At 46.3% G+C, this 17,646-nt stretch overlaps 1 protein-coding gene across 2 annotated transcripts in view; it reads right to left on the bottom strand.

The window, feature by feature from the left end:
• Window positions 1-16,253, bottom strand: part of PANX1 (pannexin 1) — a 51,075-nt gene extending 34,822 nt beyond the window's left edge. Inside the window, exon 1 of one of the 2 annotated variants that reach the window (XM_076002444.1) lies at window positions 15,392-16,253. In XM_076002444.1, the coding sequence (XP_075858559.1) occupies window positions 15,392-15,572 (181 nt within the window). In that variant the 5' untranslated portion in view covers window positions 15,573-16,253. The remainder of the gene's footprint in view (window positions 1-15,391) is intronic. The other variant, XM_076002443.1, reaches the window with a different exon arrangement.
• Window positions 16,254-17,646: the final 1,393 nt, after the last annotated feature.

Genomic DNA, 17,646 nt, shown 5'->3' with positions numbered 1-17,646 from the left:
CCAGAGCTCACCAGTGCTGAGCTTAACCCAAAAAGCATTCACTGGGCACCTACTATGTACACATACTGTGTGCAGTGCAGGGGATTCAAAGATAAAGGTGGCAGGGTCCCTGTCCTCCAAGGGCTTATAGTCTTGCAGACAAGGCCAAGGATATAAACCACTAATGATAACAGTTGGAAAAAAACTGCATAAGGGCAATGGCTGAACCATGGCAGATGTTCTTATTTGAAGGGAGGAGAGGAGGGAACGCAGGCTGGGGAAACACCAGGAGCACAGCCCCTTTAGGACAGGGAGCAGCTTACTACTGCACCTGGAGCAGAGTCCCGCTGGGGATCAGAAAAAGGACATGCTGGGACAACACGCTGGGAAGTCACCCCAGTCTGTGAGTAATGGCAAGGACGGCTTGGCAGGGTGGGGGAGACCAAGCACCAGCTAGCAGCCTCTGAGCAGGACCACGAGCAAGCTCCACTCTGTCCTGTCCCTCACTGCAGGACAGGGAAGGGCAGGGCGCACACAGCGGTGCTGCTGAGAACCCAAGCTTTGGACGGAGCACTGCACTCCAGCCCCACGCCCCGCATGTTCCCTGGCCCCATCAGCCCCGGTTCCTCATCTGTCAAAGGGTCATAACAGGATAAGGGTATGTTTGGCAGCCAACCCGCACTGAGTGCTTCCTACATTCTGACAATGTTCTAGTGCTTCACGTGCGTTAATTTAGTTCTCACCACCCCATGACATAGGTTCTACTCTTACTCTATTTGCTGATGAGGAAGCTGGTCACTGAGAAATTCTACAACTCATCCAAGGCCTCACAGTGACTGTGTGCTGGGATTGGAACCCAGGAGGCCTGGCTCCCCACATCACACCTTACCCATTCCACAGAGTCTCTCAAAAATGGAAAAATAACTATTTTGAAGGATTGCTGCTGGGAAATATAACATGCTTAAGGACTTAGCACACAGGGTCCCTCATTGATGGGTGGTCGGGGGTGGTATACAGTGGCTGTTAGTTAACGCTGGTCCCAAGGACAGCAGGGGAAGGCACTGGGAGCGACTGTGGAGGGCAGAGGCACCAAGGCAGTATTTCCCCCGGGGATGCCTACCCCTTCAGCTGCTCACCAGGGACCTGGCCAGGCCCTACAGGGCTGCCGAGCTTCTCACAGGCCCTCTGCAGACAGGACTTCCTGCTCTGCCAGCTACAGAGAGCCACCCAGGTGGGGTCCCACCCAGGACCAGGCATCCACGCAGACCTGGCCCACAGCTACCAGGCACGGCCCTAATCCTCACCGTCCACTGTGCTGGCCTGGCTGCAAAAGCTGCCAGACTCAGACCCAGAGCAGACTCGCAAATCAGCTCCAGCATCCCAGACAACTGGAAAGCACCAGGCAATGTCTCTGGAGCTCCCAGCACGGCTCTTGATATCAGATTTTAACAAAACATTTGTCCCTTACAAAGTCCCACAGTGGATTCCAAGATATATATATGACATTGCTGGTCCTCAAAGTACCCAGAATTAAAAAGCCCTAACTTACTGCAATGGCCCCTAACTCATCTCTCCACATCTGCTTCTGGCCCTGTCTAATCCATCCTTCATGAAGTCCATGAGGTGAGATTTTAGAATGTGTATCTGATTATGTCACTCACAGTGTGAAGCCCTCAACTGCTCACTGGATACGCCCTAAAATCCAATCCCACAAGCCCCTCCCAGATCAGACGCCTACCCATCTCTCCAATCTCTTTATACCATTCACTCTTCCCCCTGCCCAACAGGTTCCAGTAACGCTGACCCTCTTTCAGTTTCGCCAATAAAACATGCCCATTCTCCCCCAAGAGGCTTTGCACACACTGATGGGTAACTCAGCTGGGGTGCTGCTTCCTCAGCAAGCCACCCCCATGCCCGTGACCGGGTGAGGCTCCCTCATCCTGGCACTTGTTCCGAAGCACGGAACACAGAGTTCTGAAATGATCAGGGAAGCTCTTCCCCCCGTGAGACTGCAAGCTTCTAGGACCACGTCTGCCTTTTCAGAAAGATCACTACTGCTCGGCAGAGTGTTCAATGAACACAGGTCCTGTGACTGAGAACATGAATGAATGGAGTTAAGAGATGAAAAAGAATAATTATGATAAGGCAGGCATGAGCTATAGTAGGCTCGAATCAGAAGGGCACTAGGTGCATCCAATATGAATTCCTCTCCAACACCCACATGCCACAGGGGTGAGACTGATCCCAGGGCGAGATGCATGAGATCCCTTCCGGTCAGGCTTGCTCCCTGCTGCTGTTTCTCACTGTTAAGCAGTAAGCATCAGAAGTGTGGTTCTTCAGTTCTTAGAAGGGCATCATTTTCTGTTCTATTAATGACTTCAATGCGTGTAATACAGAAAACAAACTGAGAACATGAAGACTTTGAGTGTTTATCAAAAAGGAATGAAGCCTTATTAAGAAGAAGAACGTCAAGACCATCAGTCCCTGGACTCTCCCCCCTTTGAGGTCACTGTGGGAAGCAGAGAGGCAAGTCACAGTCACCATCACCCAGACCCCTCCCAGCGGAGGTGCCTGAATCTGAGAGCTGGAGAGAAGCCTACCGCCTCTGTCTCAGCTTAACTAGAAGTTCACAATTTTACAAAGTTCCTTCTGGTTAGAGAGGCTTAGTTTACACTAGCTCAGCATCAACCAATGTTTACTGAATATCAATGAAGTATCAGGCCTCTTTCCCTATGTCATTTAATAGGTATCATGAACTGTTTGAGGACACAGCTCAGTAAGGTCCTCTCTGAAAAACAACTTTCCCCCATGGAAGCGGCTGCACTTCTTGAAAATTTTAAGAACCCTTACACTAGATCATCAAATGTGGAGGTGTTAACATTTAAAAGAAAGCTTTTTTAGCAGATAATTTCACATTTCCTAATAAATGATATTTGCTAGTTTTACTAGTTAACTAAATTCAAACAGGAAACAGAGGGCTCAGAAGTGAAACCACCAGCTTTTTAAAAAGCCCTTTGGCTTGAAAAAAAAAAGAATAGATAAAAAGAGATGGTTAAGATGAATTTCTTTTGGGAGGGGGGTGGATTCATAAGCCAAGGATAACAAGCTGTCAGTCTCTCTGGGAAAAAAAAACACCCCGGGCCAAAGGATAACCATAAGCAGCCAGGAGAGAAGGGGCAGTCGCCAGATGACACCAAGCGTCACAGCGACAGCCCAGCAATGTGTGCCCTGTCAAATCCCAGTGTAAATAGGGGATTATAAACGAAAGCTATGAGATGCCCTTTCAACCGTAGGAATGGTAAATTAAAAACTCTGAAGATATCAAGTGTTGCTAAAGAAGCGAGGCAAGCAGTGTTCCCTACACTGGTGATGGGAGTGTAAGCTGATACCCTGGAAGACTACTGGAAATGCCTTTTAAATTTAATATGTGCACACCTTTTGGCCCTCTGGCTTCAAGCTCCACCATTGAGTTTTGCCCCAGAGCAATGGTTCTCAAAGTGTGGTCTGGAAGCCCTGCAACCCGAGACCCTTTCAGGAGGTCCACAATGTTCAACCTATTTTCACAGTACTGGGGTTATTTGCCTTTTTGTTCTCATTCTCCCATGAATGTATACAGTGGAATTTCCTGAGTCTACTGACATGGGATAGCACAATATAAGGAATGAGAAGCAAATAAGAGAATCCACTGGTCTTCTATTCAGACATCAAGGAGATTTACAGAAATGGAAAACAATGCCACTCTTTAAGTTTCTGTTGCTGAAGTTATTTTTCATAAATATATATATGTGTGAACATGTGATGGGTTTATTTTAAATTAATATTTTTTTTAATTTGTTAGTTTTATTTCTAATATGATAAATGCCAATAAATAAAACCCACAAACAAAAGCTTCTTGGAGTCATCCATAAATTTCAAAAATGTAAAGGGATCCTGAGACCAAGAAGTTGAGAACCACCAATTTCTCTGCTCTAGAGAAATACATTTTGCATGAAGCAGCACATACAAGGGTGTTCAATGAACCACTGTTTGTAGTGGGAAAAAGTGGCATGAATGTATAAGTCCATACATAGACAGCTAAAAAAATGAACTGAGGTGTAGTTACACTACAGTAAATTATGACACATTTAGAAAGAATGAGGCAGATCTACATGCACTGACATGAAAATACTTCCAGGACATATTAAAGATAAATGAGCAAATTACAAAAAAGAGCAGTGCAAAAGAATACTAAACAGTAATAGTTACCTCGGGAAGAAACTTAGATTTGGGTGTGTCCAAAAAAAAGGGCAGGGCTTTAATTATTCCTCTTAATGTCCAAACCTTAACACACACGCACAGACATATAGACATTTGGCAAATTAATATGAACAATTCCCTCACTGACACACCTGTGTGCATGAACAAACCTGACTCCTTAGCTGAAGCACCAACTCCATGCAGAGCCTATTCATCCTTCATGCTGCAATATTTGCTTTTTTCTGAACCCATCTGGAAATTATAATTTTTCTTAAAGCACTTTTACTTGATTCATCCCATCCATGTGGCTTCCCACAATCACAAGGGCAGCAGTAATAGAACTTCTGACCTACCAGCTATAAATCGAGGGTTCCCAAAACCCTTTCCTAGTGTTCAGTCACTTGCTAGAGTGACTCACAAACTCAGGCAAACCCTTTACTTACTATTGTCAATTTATCACAAAGGATGTTTTCAAGGATACAGATGAACACAAAGGTGAAGAGATGCATACAGCAAGGTTCAGAAGGGTCCTGAGTGAAGGAGCTTCTGTCCCCAGGGAGGGGGATGCACCACTCTTCCAGCATGCGGATGTGACCTAGCAGCTCTCTGAACCGTTTTTCTGGGGGTTTTATGGAGGCATGACTAAATCATTGACCACTGGAGATGCCTCAACCTCCAGCCCCTATCCCCTTCCCTGAGGTCAGGGGTTGGAGCTGAAAGTTCTAACCCTCCAATCACAAGGCTGGATCCCCTGGTAACCAGTCCCCATAATGAGGCTATCCAGGAGCCCTCAGCCATCTCATCAGCATACAAAAAGACACCTGTCACTCTGGAGATTGAAGGGTTTTAGGAGCTGAGCACTAGGTAACCAAAGACCAAATATATATTTCTTGTTATATATCAAAATAGTGTTCCTCATAACTATAAAAAAGAAAAATGACTAGTAGTTGAGTTAACCTGACAAATTGCCGGTAAGGGTCTCGCTGAAAATGATGCTCTTCCTGTAATTCTTTAACCTCTTATATATTTAATATATTGTGAGGAATTAATCATCTAAATAGACGGAACAATTGGTGTTAGGCAAGCCGGTCACTTAGATTGCTGAGCTTCAGTTTTCCTTCTCACGGTTCTACTATTTTATGACTTTACTTAAATTTACCCAGGTATCCCCTTATATCTAAAACCAAGCTAGTATCAGAGCAATAACAACAGAATACAAATACCCCTAAAACAGGCTCATTTAAGAGTTGGCCTGGATAAGGAATGGGTTATCCAATACATGACAAATGGGGAATTATCAGCTATAGTCTTCACTTATACCATCAAAAGAACAAAACAGATTGAAGAGGTAAATGTTTAAATAAAATCATTAAAGATAATTAGAAAAAAATTGATGGATATTTAATTGTGCTAAGGATGGGCTGTGTCAATCTAATCCAAATGGAACTGAAGAAATAAAAAATTAAAAGATGGACAGTTCTGCTGACATAAAATAGCTTCTGCTCATCAAAACTTATCATAAATAAAATTTGAAGGTAACTGACAATTGGAAAGAAAATATCTAATAATAAAGGATAGTTAAAAAATATTTGCAACTATGTTATCCATACAAATAGGTAATAAAACCCATTGAAAAATCAACATCCCTTTGGAAAGATAAGCTAAAGAACAGATAATTCACAAAATTATATAAATAGAAAAGATACCTATGAAAAAACATTCAACGCTCTAACTGAATAAATGTGATTTGAAACAATGGGATACCTTTATTCATCTGTTAAACTGTCAAAAATAATCAACTAACTGCTGCTTGCTATGGGGATGGGCACTTTCTTAGCTGCAGATAGAAGTGTCCATTGGGAATCCACAGGGCAATGTAACCATATGAATCACAAGTCCTGAAAATGATACCCTGAAATTGATATTAGACTCACACCATCTGTTGAAATACTGAGATCTGTAGAGAGAAGATGTTTATGTTGAGGAGTGTTCTTCACAATACTATTTATATTAGCAAAACACTATGAAATGGTTAAATTTTTATACACTTGTATAATATTCCATGTTACAGCCAACAAAAATCAAGTTTACAAAGATTTAAGAACATGGTATAATGCAAAAGAAAATAAAAATTTCAGGACCACTCTCCCAACTCCTTATGCTAAATGGGAAGTAAAGGCCTCAGGCACCTATGAAGGACTGGACCCACAGATCATTCGTGAAGGAAATTTCTTACTGGCCTCCTATAAGCAAGAACATACAAACTGTAACTTTAGGTCTGTGAGCTAAGTCCAGCTCGGAAAACTAAAGTCTGTCCAATTCCACACTAATAATGAATTATAAATTTATCTTCCCAGGTGCAAAACAGAGACAAGATCAAACATTCTTCCACCCACCCAGGGTCACCTAAATAATTAATGCTTCCTTCACTCCCCTTTTCTCCTCTAACATTTGCCTTATCTTATGTAAAATATAGATTTTCCTGGGTTTCACAAGAATGTAATCATTTTGTCTCACTACCCTTCTACTCCCTGTTTTTTTCCTTTCTGTATGCTCTACTCCTGTTAAATACTAAAACTTCCAAACTGCCCTTCAAAAAAACAGCCAAAGATTTTTCTGTGGTTTGCTTTTTTCCCAGGCATCCACAACTTTGGCTTCATAAACTTCCAATGATTGAGATCTTTACCTCAGTCACTTATTTTAGGCTGTCAGTAACATGCCCCTGACTTAGTGCTCAGTTTTTAAAAAAGAGAGTACAAGTTACCAGCTATGTATATATAAAAAAAGCCTGGGGTAAAATATACCAAGATAGAGCAGTGGTTATCTCTGGTGGTAGATTTATTGCTACTTTCTCTTCTATATTTTTTATATTTTCTACAGCAAGCCTTATCTTTACAATCAGAAAAATATATGCATATATAAATACTTATAAGGAAAAAGGAGTGCAGGCTTTAGAGAGAATGGAAAAAAAAGTAAGAGAAGAATGCCTTCCCCATCACCACCTTCGACCTCCAACAGACCCAAGTGTGCCCTGGTATCGTGCAGATCACAGACTCTCTTAGGTCCCTCCTCCCCTGGCAACTAAGGTCTCCCTGCTGTCCTAGGAAAGCCCGTGGCATGCAGCTGGGCCTCTCTTGCCCAGAGTTGCCCAGCTCAGCCAGGGCACAGTGCCCCCAAACTGCCTCCCCTTCTCCGCTTTGGACCAAATTCTCACTGCCTCTGTTAGGGGTTTGATAAGAAAGCAATCCTCGGAAGCAATCAGCTACAGAAGGACAGTGTTTGCATGGCTTTTAAAGACGAGACCATGTTGCTAATCCAAACCTAGATTCTGCAAAGGTCCACAGATTTACTTTCGGTTTTTGCTAGGGGTTTGGGAGTTTCACCTATTTTGAAATAATAGGTTTTTGGGTCCCCCCCCCCTACAGCAGTAGCCTCATTTTCTTTTCTTCCTTTTTTTTATATATATAAAGGGGGTGGGAGAAGGGGTGGAGTAGGGACAAAGATAGGGGGCAGTAAATAATTATTAATAAATATGGATCCTCTAATTCACTGGGTCTCTTAAAGTCAGGACACACTGCATTGAAAGGGAACAAATGCAATTTGGATATGTTCTAGTATTTTTTTTTAATTGCTCTCATCATTACTAAATGTTTTCTTATCTGTCACTTTATATTTCTTATTCTATTACTGTTTTCTAGTCAGCTCCAATATACAGAGTTTCCAAATTTTTTTATGGAGAGTTAACATTCTTTCATGACTGCACAAAATCCCATTTTGGAGATAACAATGAGGATCCCAAAACACTAAAACCCTCCCGACACCCTTGTTCATTTACACACACTTTATTGAATGCCTACTATGTACCAAGTTTTAAGGACAGATGGTCCCTGCCCTCAAGTGAACTTACAGTCTGGTAGGGACACAGTATCCAACAAATTATTATACAAGTACTTACCTTACTGCAACTTGTGGTAAATATTAGGAAGGAAACTTAAAGTGGGTTACCAAAACACAGTATCAGGAAGTCTAGCTCAAAGTTATAATTTTACCCCTGAAAGAGGCCATTTCTTTCTAAAAACCAGGAGCACAGCAAAATGCCTCTTCCAAACTTCTGACGGAGTCACATTTAGAGGGAGTTAGAGCTGGACAGTGTGTAAGGCAGAGTTTTTTCCTACTTATTTGAAATAGGAACTCAGGAATGCAAAACTATCCTGGAAAACCATTTCATCCTTCTAGAAACTCATACTATTCTCATCTCCTTTCCTTTCAATGTTGGCAGGAGGGAAATATTTACAAAGATTGATATACAAACAAGGTTTATGCGAGAGGAGAAATTTTGAGAGAATGTAAACATCTATCACTAGGGGACTGTTTAGATGAATTATGCTAAGAATATTCTACACTAGGGAATACTATTCTGTGTATTATAAACAGTGAGGTGACACCTATGTACTGACACAGCTCTCCAAATATACTAACTGGGGAAAAGCAAACCACCATGGTATGACCCAGTTTGTTTTTTTAAAAAATCAAATGTACACATGCTATATTAAAAGAAGAGAAAGGACACAATAAGGCCATGCAAAATGTCCAGTGTAGTTACCTCTAGCACATGGTGAAGGTTGTTTATGAATCCTTCACCATGAGAATGTACTTAGGTACTACCTGTACAAGACAAACAAAAACATCAACAAAGTAAAACTAGTATTCAACAGTTGCGTCTCTGCACGGCATGCATCCTTCTGCAAGGGTTAGGAGTCTCTCTGGGCTCTTGGGTTCTATCTGTCAGCTGAGGATGTGCTGTTATGGAACCTATGCCATGAGATCCTAAATATTGGCCCACTCTCATAGACACCTGTGAAAAGAATCAGTTTGCTCTGCCAGCTGGTACATGCTGAAAAGCAGCCTGAAGATATTCCCAAAGTTACACCTAAATTCAGCCACCCAGCTGCTGACTCAGTTCCAGGAAGCGAAAGGGGAACTGCAAACAAATGGTATTGGAAGCAGCTGCAGTTATATCTATCCTTTGGCTCGCTAGAGGTGGCCCAATGCCTGTCCTGTAATGACAGCAAAAGAGCAGAGCTAACTTGGAAGGACCAAGTCCCTCTTTGCCCAGAACTGTGGCTGCCTAATGGAAGGGAGACAGGGTTCCTGGCAGCCCAGACAACCTTTCCCCAGGGGTCTACTGGCTGCCCCTTGCTGCCCATCTGGTCCAGCCTGCCAGGCTCAGGGCAAGAAATATCCTAGCAGGAGATGGGGGCTCTCCTCTCCCAGGAGCTATATGCCAAGTTAGGGCACCAGAGAATCAAACCAGCACGAGGCATCAGACCCTATACAGCCCTAAGCCCAGGGAACAGCAGACCCCAAGAACATGAATCCCACTTAAAGTCTGGTCTGTTGAAAGCTTTGTCTTAGTCTACTTGGGATGTGATAAGAAAATACCACAGATTGGGTGGCTTAAACAACATTTATTTACTCACAGTTCTGGAGTCTGGAAGTCCCAGATCAAGGTGCCAGCAGATGGGTGTACGGTGAGGGCTCTATCCTGGTTTGCAGATGGCCACCTTCTCCCTGTGTGCTCCCATGCTTTTCCTGGTGGAGATGTCGATCTCTCTCTCTTTCTGTCTCTCTCTCTTCTGGTGAGGGCACTAATCCCATCATGAAGGCCCCACCCTCATGACCTCATCTAAACCTAATTACCTCCCAGAGGCTCCATCTCCACAGATCACCACACTGGGGATCAGGACTTCAACATAAGAACTGGGAAGGGAGACACAAACACTCAGTCCACAACAGTAGCACACTTACGGAATTCAACAGCTTAGATGAATGCTCCTAGAATTTCAGAGCTTAAAGGTCATTTTGTGCAATCACGCTTGTATTCCACACCAAGCTGTTACTCAGCTATTTTCTAAACCGACCTCTCTCCCTTCCTCCCAGTAAAATGTGTGGCACCCCTAGCGATATCTGGGGACAGATGTGTCAGAGATGAGAGGCCTTCTGTGGCACAGGACTCTGCCTGGCAGAAGAGACACCATGTGGTGTCCAAGCCAAACAGAATGATATTGATCCTTCTGCCCCAATGCAGCCCTTTGGCACTTTGAACAGATTCCTCCTCGCAACAGAAATAACCACAAAAGGGAATCTGAGGTACTTGCACTATAACCTGAGCTTACAATTCAAGCGGGACGACACCCCTCCCGCACACAATGATGTGCACCCTTCACTGCTGTCATCAGAGGCAAATGTCCAGGAAGGACTGGCCTGACCCAGAATGGTACTTGTATCATCAAATGACACGCAGGGAAAGTGCTCCCAAGTGACTGGAGCAAATGGGCCATTCTTATCATACCCAACTAAATCAGAGTTCAGGGGCCAGAGGTGAAAAAGCATTCAGGTCACATAGCACCTATTCTAGGAATTAAATTTTTCCACAAGCCCAGGTCCTGGACTGGCCTACTATAACATAGCCCTATGATGAATTTTAACTAGTAGCTGCTGAAATGAGCTGCTGGGACTCTAAGACTAGTTTTACCCACCACCATCACTCACTAACCATGGCCTGCAGGCTCCCAAAAGCTTCTCTAGTGCCAATGAGCTTTCTTTCTAAAGAACATGTAACATTTCTCTAATAAATGTTCTCCTAACCTTCTCTTTGTTCTTCCGCTATACCAAAGACCAGTCTGTGTATATGCCCCCGAACTGTAATTCTCGCTTCCCAAATAAAACATTAGAAATTTTTTTCTATATTTTTACTTTGATTTCAATACCTGGAATGCCCCCTCCTTTCCCTCAGCCCAGCCATTCTTGGGGGGTTGGAGGGGGGGACCCAGGACAGTTCTCTAATGTGCTCTGGCATTTCCTTCACTAAATGGCTACTGAGCACTCTCGTGTGCAAGAGGTGATGATGCAAGGCCAGAGGAAGGGGACGCGAGGGCTGGTAAAACAAAGCCCGCACGGTTCTCCCTCCTCTGGCTCCCACAGCACAGAGTCCTAGCTCCAAGTCACTGGCACTTGGAACACAGACTCCTCCTCGCCACAAAAATACCACAGAAGGGAATCTGAGGTACTTGCACTATAATTGAGCTTATAATTAAATTTAAGCTGCATTTTGCTGTGTGCCAGTTATGCGTAACTTTCCCCCTACCCAACCGAGCCGTACCCTTCCGGGGAGCCAAGCCCACAGTGCTTTGGAAAGGCTGAGGAGAAGTACCAGGCCTAAGCAGAACAGGTGCACGCTTCAGTTCGTATATCCAATCCCTGCTGCACTGTCGATAAGCCTTCAAAATGCTCCCAGGCATAAGTCAGAAGTTAAGAGGGTCTCCTTGCGACTCCTTCAAGAGTGTTTCTGCCTGTTGTTCTCACTGTCACAGGGCATGTCAGGACCAATAAGCAGCTGTGGCTCCAAACTGCTGCAAAAGCTACCAAAGTTGCTCTTCACCTTGACCATGGCACTAGTCCGTCCTGCCCCTCTGGACCACATCACTTCTACGATGACCCGTAGCCGTGGGCAGGCAGAGCAAGATCTGGCGGATGAGAAAGGCACAGTCCCCTCTGCTGTCCCCAACACTATCCCCACCAGCCCCCATGCTGGCACTTTGATAAAAGTCAGCTCACCGCCATGCCAGTAGGTCTCTCTGGCCTGGGCAAGCTCTGTCCCCCTTTTCTGAGAGGGAGCCCAGTGGACAAAACTAGTGAGAAAATAGGCCAAAGACTAAGGTGAAGCCTTTAATGTGAAGCCAAATATGTTTTATCACATGAGGACACTCTCTCTCTAACCTGCGACACACAGAGAAACCTTCTCTTAAATCTAAAAATTAATCCACATCTATTTTTTGATTTATTGGATTTTCTTTAAAGATGTTTAAAGCAAAAATCGCCAGTTATAATATAAATCCTAGTTTACAAGATAGAAAATTTAGTTTCCAGAAAATAAATGGAAAATAAAATTTTATGCTTAAGAGGATTTTATATTACAATTGATGAATTTTTTATAAACTACTTTATCAATACAAGTGGAAAAGAAAAAAACTGATAGGAGTAATCATTAAAGTTGATTTTCTCATTTCTGTAATAGTTTTATACATACACGCACCAATATAAATGGGAAAACGAGATTTGCTGTGCTCTCTTTAATATGGAACTACTGTACACACTTCAACTCCCACCTCTCTATGCGACTGTGCCCCTAAAGCTCCTGTGGCCACACTCCCCTGCTTCAGCCTACACGCCTGCATACCCTTGGAACCCTGCTGCAGAGCTGAACTCAAACCCTTCTCTGGCCTAAACCCCTCCTTCTGCCTCCCCACTGCACCAGGCTTTCGTACACACCTCACACGCTCAGATTCCACAAATCCTGCACTGGGAGGGCTACATGTTCAACATCTCTGCTAAATCGTGCTTCCAAGGGGCAGAGTCCATGCCTTACATGCGTCTGACACCCCAGTGCTAAGAATCAGCACCATGCACACCAGGCTCAACAATCGCCTGACGATGCCGAAAAGCTATCGCCTTTCATTCACTCAACAAATGTTGGTAGAGTGGCTTCAATGTGCTATGCAAGACACCAGCTTTCAGGGATCAATAGAAGATGAAGTATCTTGCAGGTGAGGCAGCCACATGGACAGGTTATAATGTATTGTGTAAAGTACAACAATGAAAGAGTATTCCAGGCACCAGAAAAGGAGGGAGTAATTATCAAGAGGGGGAGGATGAAGCCATGTTTTAAGTGGGCAGGCTCTATCACACACTCCCACTGGGGCCTGTGCTCACTGACCACTGTGGCGAGCAACATGCTTGCTCCATTTAATTTACTTCACTCTCTCTTTTTTGTTGTTCTTTATTGGTTTGGTTTGTTTTTGGCTGAGTGTATACAGCTAAACTGAACAAAATTAAATGCTGCATAACATATTCCTACTGCACCAATTCCATGTATTAATCTATGTACCTCTCCTCTCCTCTCTAAAGCCCTTCTGCTGGTTTTATCTAAATGTGTACTCAATCTGATGGGTCTTCCCTGGTCTGGTTGGCTTCATCCACACGCTTGTCCTCCCCTTGGAACTCCTGAAGCACTTTAGAAGACACGGGAGTCTGCTCGACAGTTCTCATACAAATGCCTGCCAACCTGGCCTGGAGCTCAGAGGTCAATACTTGTCTGGTCCCCAAATCACACGCGGCTAAAAGATATTACTTGCTAACCAGTCCCTTCTAATGTCCGGCTGGGTAGTAACTTTCTGCAGGGCAGGGAGAGGGCCCCATCTCAAAATCCTTTCACATGCTCCCCCAAGGCACAGCAGTGCTATGCACACAGCATGGGCAATTCCCTCAAAAAATGCCTCTCAAACCATCAATTTGGATGTACCTAATGCACTACACATGCATGTGCCTTAGAAGCCCTCTAGTACACGAGCTAGAAGTGGAGCCTGGTCACAGAGGATGACCAATTCTTCCCTCCTGGCTCTCCGTCCCCCTACCCCAGGTACCCAAGGTCTGCTCCCCTAGGACAAGGACCATGCCTCATTTATTCCTGGGTCCTTGGTGCCTAGCCCTGGGCTCAGAACACAGCTGGTACTCAAGAAGAAATTAACTGAAGGGAGGAGATTATCTCCAGGACCCATGCTACTTGGTGGTTTCCCTTTCAGCTGGAAGTCTCAATTCACTGCCATCTGAAAGGCAAAAGAAAACCCTCCTATGACTATCCCTGTTCAAAGACGAAGGAAACTGAAAATGTATTTTCCACAGTGAATTAGGCAACTTCCTGCCAAATTGAACTTAAAACTGCAGATTACAAAAATCAAACTCATTATCATCCTTTTCCAACCAACTCTTCCCTCAACTTCACTATTCCCATCGACACCACCACCACCGTTCTCTACCAACCCAGACACACAACCTTAGCAACAACTTTGGTCAGTCTCTTCATGGCCTATTCAAAACCAGGTACCCAAGTGCTGCCTATTACTCTTTGATCTCTCAGAAATCACCCACTCTTCCCTTCCACCCCTCACACCACCCATGCACAAGACTTCATCTGACGCCCCACCTCTTGGCACCTGGCCTGCCCCTTCGTTCACAGACCCCTCCTGCCACAATTAGGCTAGTATTTACTAAGTGCTGTTGTTTTCAATCAGTCCGCTCAAACCATTCTGAAACCATCAGACTGTGCTCTTCTGTCCTAACCTGACCTCGGTCCATATTCACTCTCACATCCCAGAAACCCTGACTAATCCTCCCTTCCTGGCTTAGACAGTCACTGTGTCTCCCCTTCCGGGAATATGGAACATTCTCTGCCTTCTCAAAATCTCAACAAAAGTTTCACTTCTACTTATCCAATTCCCATCTACCCTCCGACATTAAGTTTTCCCAAGGTCCAGTGCCACTGGCCTCCTCTTCCTCTCTCCCGACCCCTGCCTGCCCTAAAACTGTCTTTCACCCACCCACACTACCTTCCTGTTAATTCACATACTCTCTCCAGTGCTGAAAGTGGGAACAGCTGATGAGGAAGACAAGCCACTTAGCCACATGATCCTGCCCAAACCACCAGACTTTCGAATCTCACAGAACTCTTTTAAGAGCAAATGAAATTTACATGAAGGGGACTCCCTCATCTCACGTTCACAGCAAGGCGCCCCTTAGAGTGGAGGATCTAATACCTGCCAAGGGCAGATGTTTCCTATCATTCACAACCCTGCGGAGCTAGAGTCTCAGTAAATGCCAACCACATGTTAAGACAGCACTTGTCTTCACATCCTCCACTGAGCTACTCGGGAAATTCTCTGGTGCAAAATTTTAAGTGACTGCACAAATACGTGAGGGACGGGGTGAAAAGAGGGGACACAGCTGTTACTGGCAAATCCGGTGACAAGAGCGCCAGTCATAAGGGTGGGCTATGAACTCTACGCCACAGTCCGATCAGAGGGGCCCAGGGAACAAGAACTGAGGAGTAGGGATGCCAAAAAGTCGATAGGGATATAATGACAAAGGCGGCCAAAGAACGCTTTGGACCGTAAAACTGGGACCACCTTTCTTCCCAACTTTCACACCCATGGCAGCTGCGAGCAGCACGAGGGGCGTGCCCGGATTCAGGCCTCTGCGCAGGAAAAGCCCAGCTCCCCAGCCCCGGGTAGCCCCGATAACGCCGGCCCAGCCCGGCCCGCCCTCGGCCCCCGGGCCTCACCAATTGAGATCTCCTGCGCAAAGGCCAGCGAGATGAGCAGCAAGGGCAGCCCCACGGCGATGCATGTGACCATCTTGTCCACGGCCAGCTCCAGCCGCAGCCCCCTGAACTTGGGCTCGGTCGGCTCCTTCAGCAAGAAGTCGGAGAACACGTACTCGGTGGCCAGGTGGGCGATGGCCATGGCTGCTGCGCGCCGGGCTCGGCCCGGGAGGACAGGCCCAGGTGCTGCGGGCGTCGGGAGGGCAGCGCGGCGCCTTCGCCCAGTCACCAGCGGGGAGCCCGGCTTTCGCTTTCCCTTTGCCCGCGCCCCAGCTGCGCCCGCATCTCGCCTGCCTTTGGGTCTCGGCGCCTCGGGCTCCCAGCCAGCGCACCGGAGCCGCAGCAGCCCGCGCTCGGCGCCCGCCTACGAGGGGCTCGGGCTGCGCCGGGCGCACGAGCTCTCGCGCTCACGGCCTCCGCCGGCGGGGCTGGGACCCGGGCGCTGCGGTCCCGCCCCCGCGCGCACAGCCAGCGCGGGTCCCCGGGCGCGCGACACCGGGCTCTCCGGCGCGCCCGCGGGAGCCGGAACCAACCGCGGAACAAAGCGCGCCCCTCGCCCGGCCCCTCCGCGCCGCCCCAGCGGCTACAGCTGCCTCCCGGCCGGCCCGTGAGCTCTCTGCCCGCGCCGCCGCGCTCTTCCGGAACCATCCGGGGAAACCGAGTACCCGAGGCGTGGAGTTTCCGGAAGACGCGGTGACGCGGGGCGGGGTGGGCGCGGCTGCATCCCGCGCCCCTCGGGCCCGCCCCAGCGAAGGGAGCGTCCCCTGCGGGCGGCACCTCTGAAGATGGTGGCGTCCTTCCCTTCCTCCTCCTCCCCACTTCCTCGCACCTGGGATGTTTGAAATCGTTACTGCGAGCGACTCCTGCGGAGGGAATGGCCCCCTTTTGCGCCCCGCCCCCAACATTGCTACACGGTGAAATGGGGTTAAAAGGAGCTACAAAAGCTTCAAAGAACAATGGGTGCCATAAAAGGCAAATCGAGCAGTGTAGACAGAGGCCGTGTTGCGGGGGGAGCGCTGGACTTTTCCAGGGGCTGTGCGTGCGAGGGAGCGCGGGAACTGTGGCGCCGCTGAGTGTGGCTCGGTCTCAGGCTTCGGTGAGCGCTTTCCCCTGCCATCCCAGGAGGAGCCTGGATCCAGGTCCATCCCAGGAACCCTGACTAATCCTCCCACCTTGGCTAAGGCAGGCACTGTGTCTCCCGTTCCAGGAAGATATAACATCTCATTCTGCCTTATGTGTGATGGTTGGGTTGCATGTTTGTTTTTTCATAACTTATCTAGTCTTTTTAAGATCTGGATTGAATCTCAGCAGTCGTGTGAATTGCCCCCAGTCCTAGCAATTTTTTTACATTCAGTACGAAGTCGTCCTACTTTTGCTGAATTTAAAATAGAAGCAAGACATAGAACTTGTTGGGAAGTAGGAAGTAGAGCCACCTGACACTCGTGTAGGTCTGGTGAAAGGGAAGAAATCAGAGATGAGAAGGTTGGGGCCAGAGGAAGTAGTCTGGGGTTTTTTTTCAGTAGGCATTAGGGAGATTTTGGAATATAAATGGTGTTGTGCTTTGAAATGGTTAATCTGCAAGCCGTGTGTAGAATGGGTTGGAATGCAGAACGGAGGAGAGGCCAGGTAAGAAGAGGCTCTCAAAAGTTTACACATGAGAAGTAACGACACTCCAAACCGGTGCCATGGCCTTGAGGACGGCGATGAGTGGCATGGAAGGGCGTGGAAGTTGAGGGAGCCATTTTTCCCACTGCAGAAATCAAATGAAGCAATCTGGCATATGCCATCTTTCTTTGGGAAGCCATGAGAAGACAAGACCTTAAGTTCAGCTCCTGGGTTTGCCACTTACTTGCTGTATAACCAAGGATGTGTCCGTGGAAATCGCTAAGCCTCAATTCCCTCACTCTCCAAATAGGGATAATGCCTCCAACTCATTAGGTGGTTCCGAGGATCAAATGTGGTGATGTATACAACAATGCTCGCCCCATCCAGGGCACTTAGCATTTGACAGCTGCCATTACCAATCTTGGGAGTTTAACGTGTCAAATGGAAGTGTAGGTAACATTGCTTTCTTAAAAAAATAGACTTTAATTTTAATCTTTAGTGTTAGAGTTACAGAAAAATGGAGCAGGTGGTACAGAATTCCCAGGTAACCCCTATTCTGGTACCCAGGTTCCCTGCTATTAACGTCCTATGTTAGTATGGTACATTTGTTA

The sequence above is a fragment of the Microcebus murinus genome, chromosome 4, assembly GCF_040939455.1.
Source record: "Microcebus murinus isolate Inina chromosome 4, M.murinus_Inina_mat1.0, whole genome shotgun sequence".
Taxonomy (NCBI): Eukaryota; Metazoa; Chordata; class Mammalia; order Primates; family Cheirogaleidae; genus Microcebus; species Microcebus murinus.
This window is presented reverse-complemented; position numbering and strand designations above follow the sequence as displayed.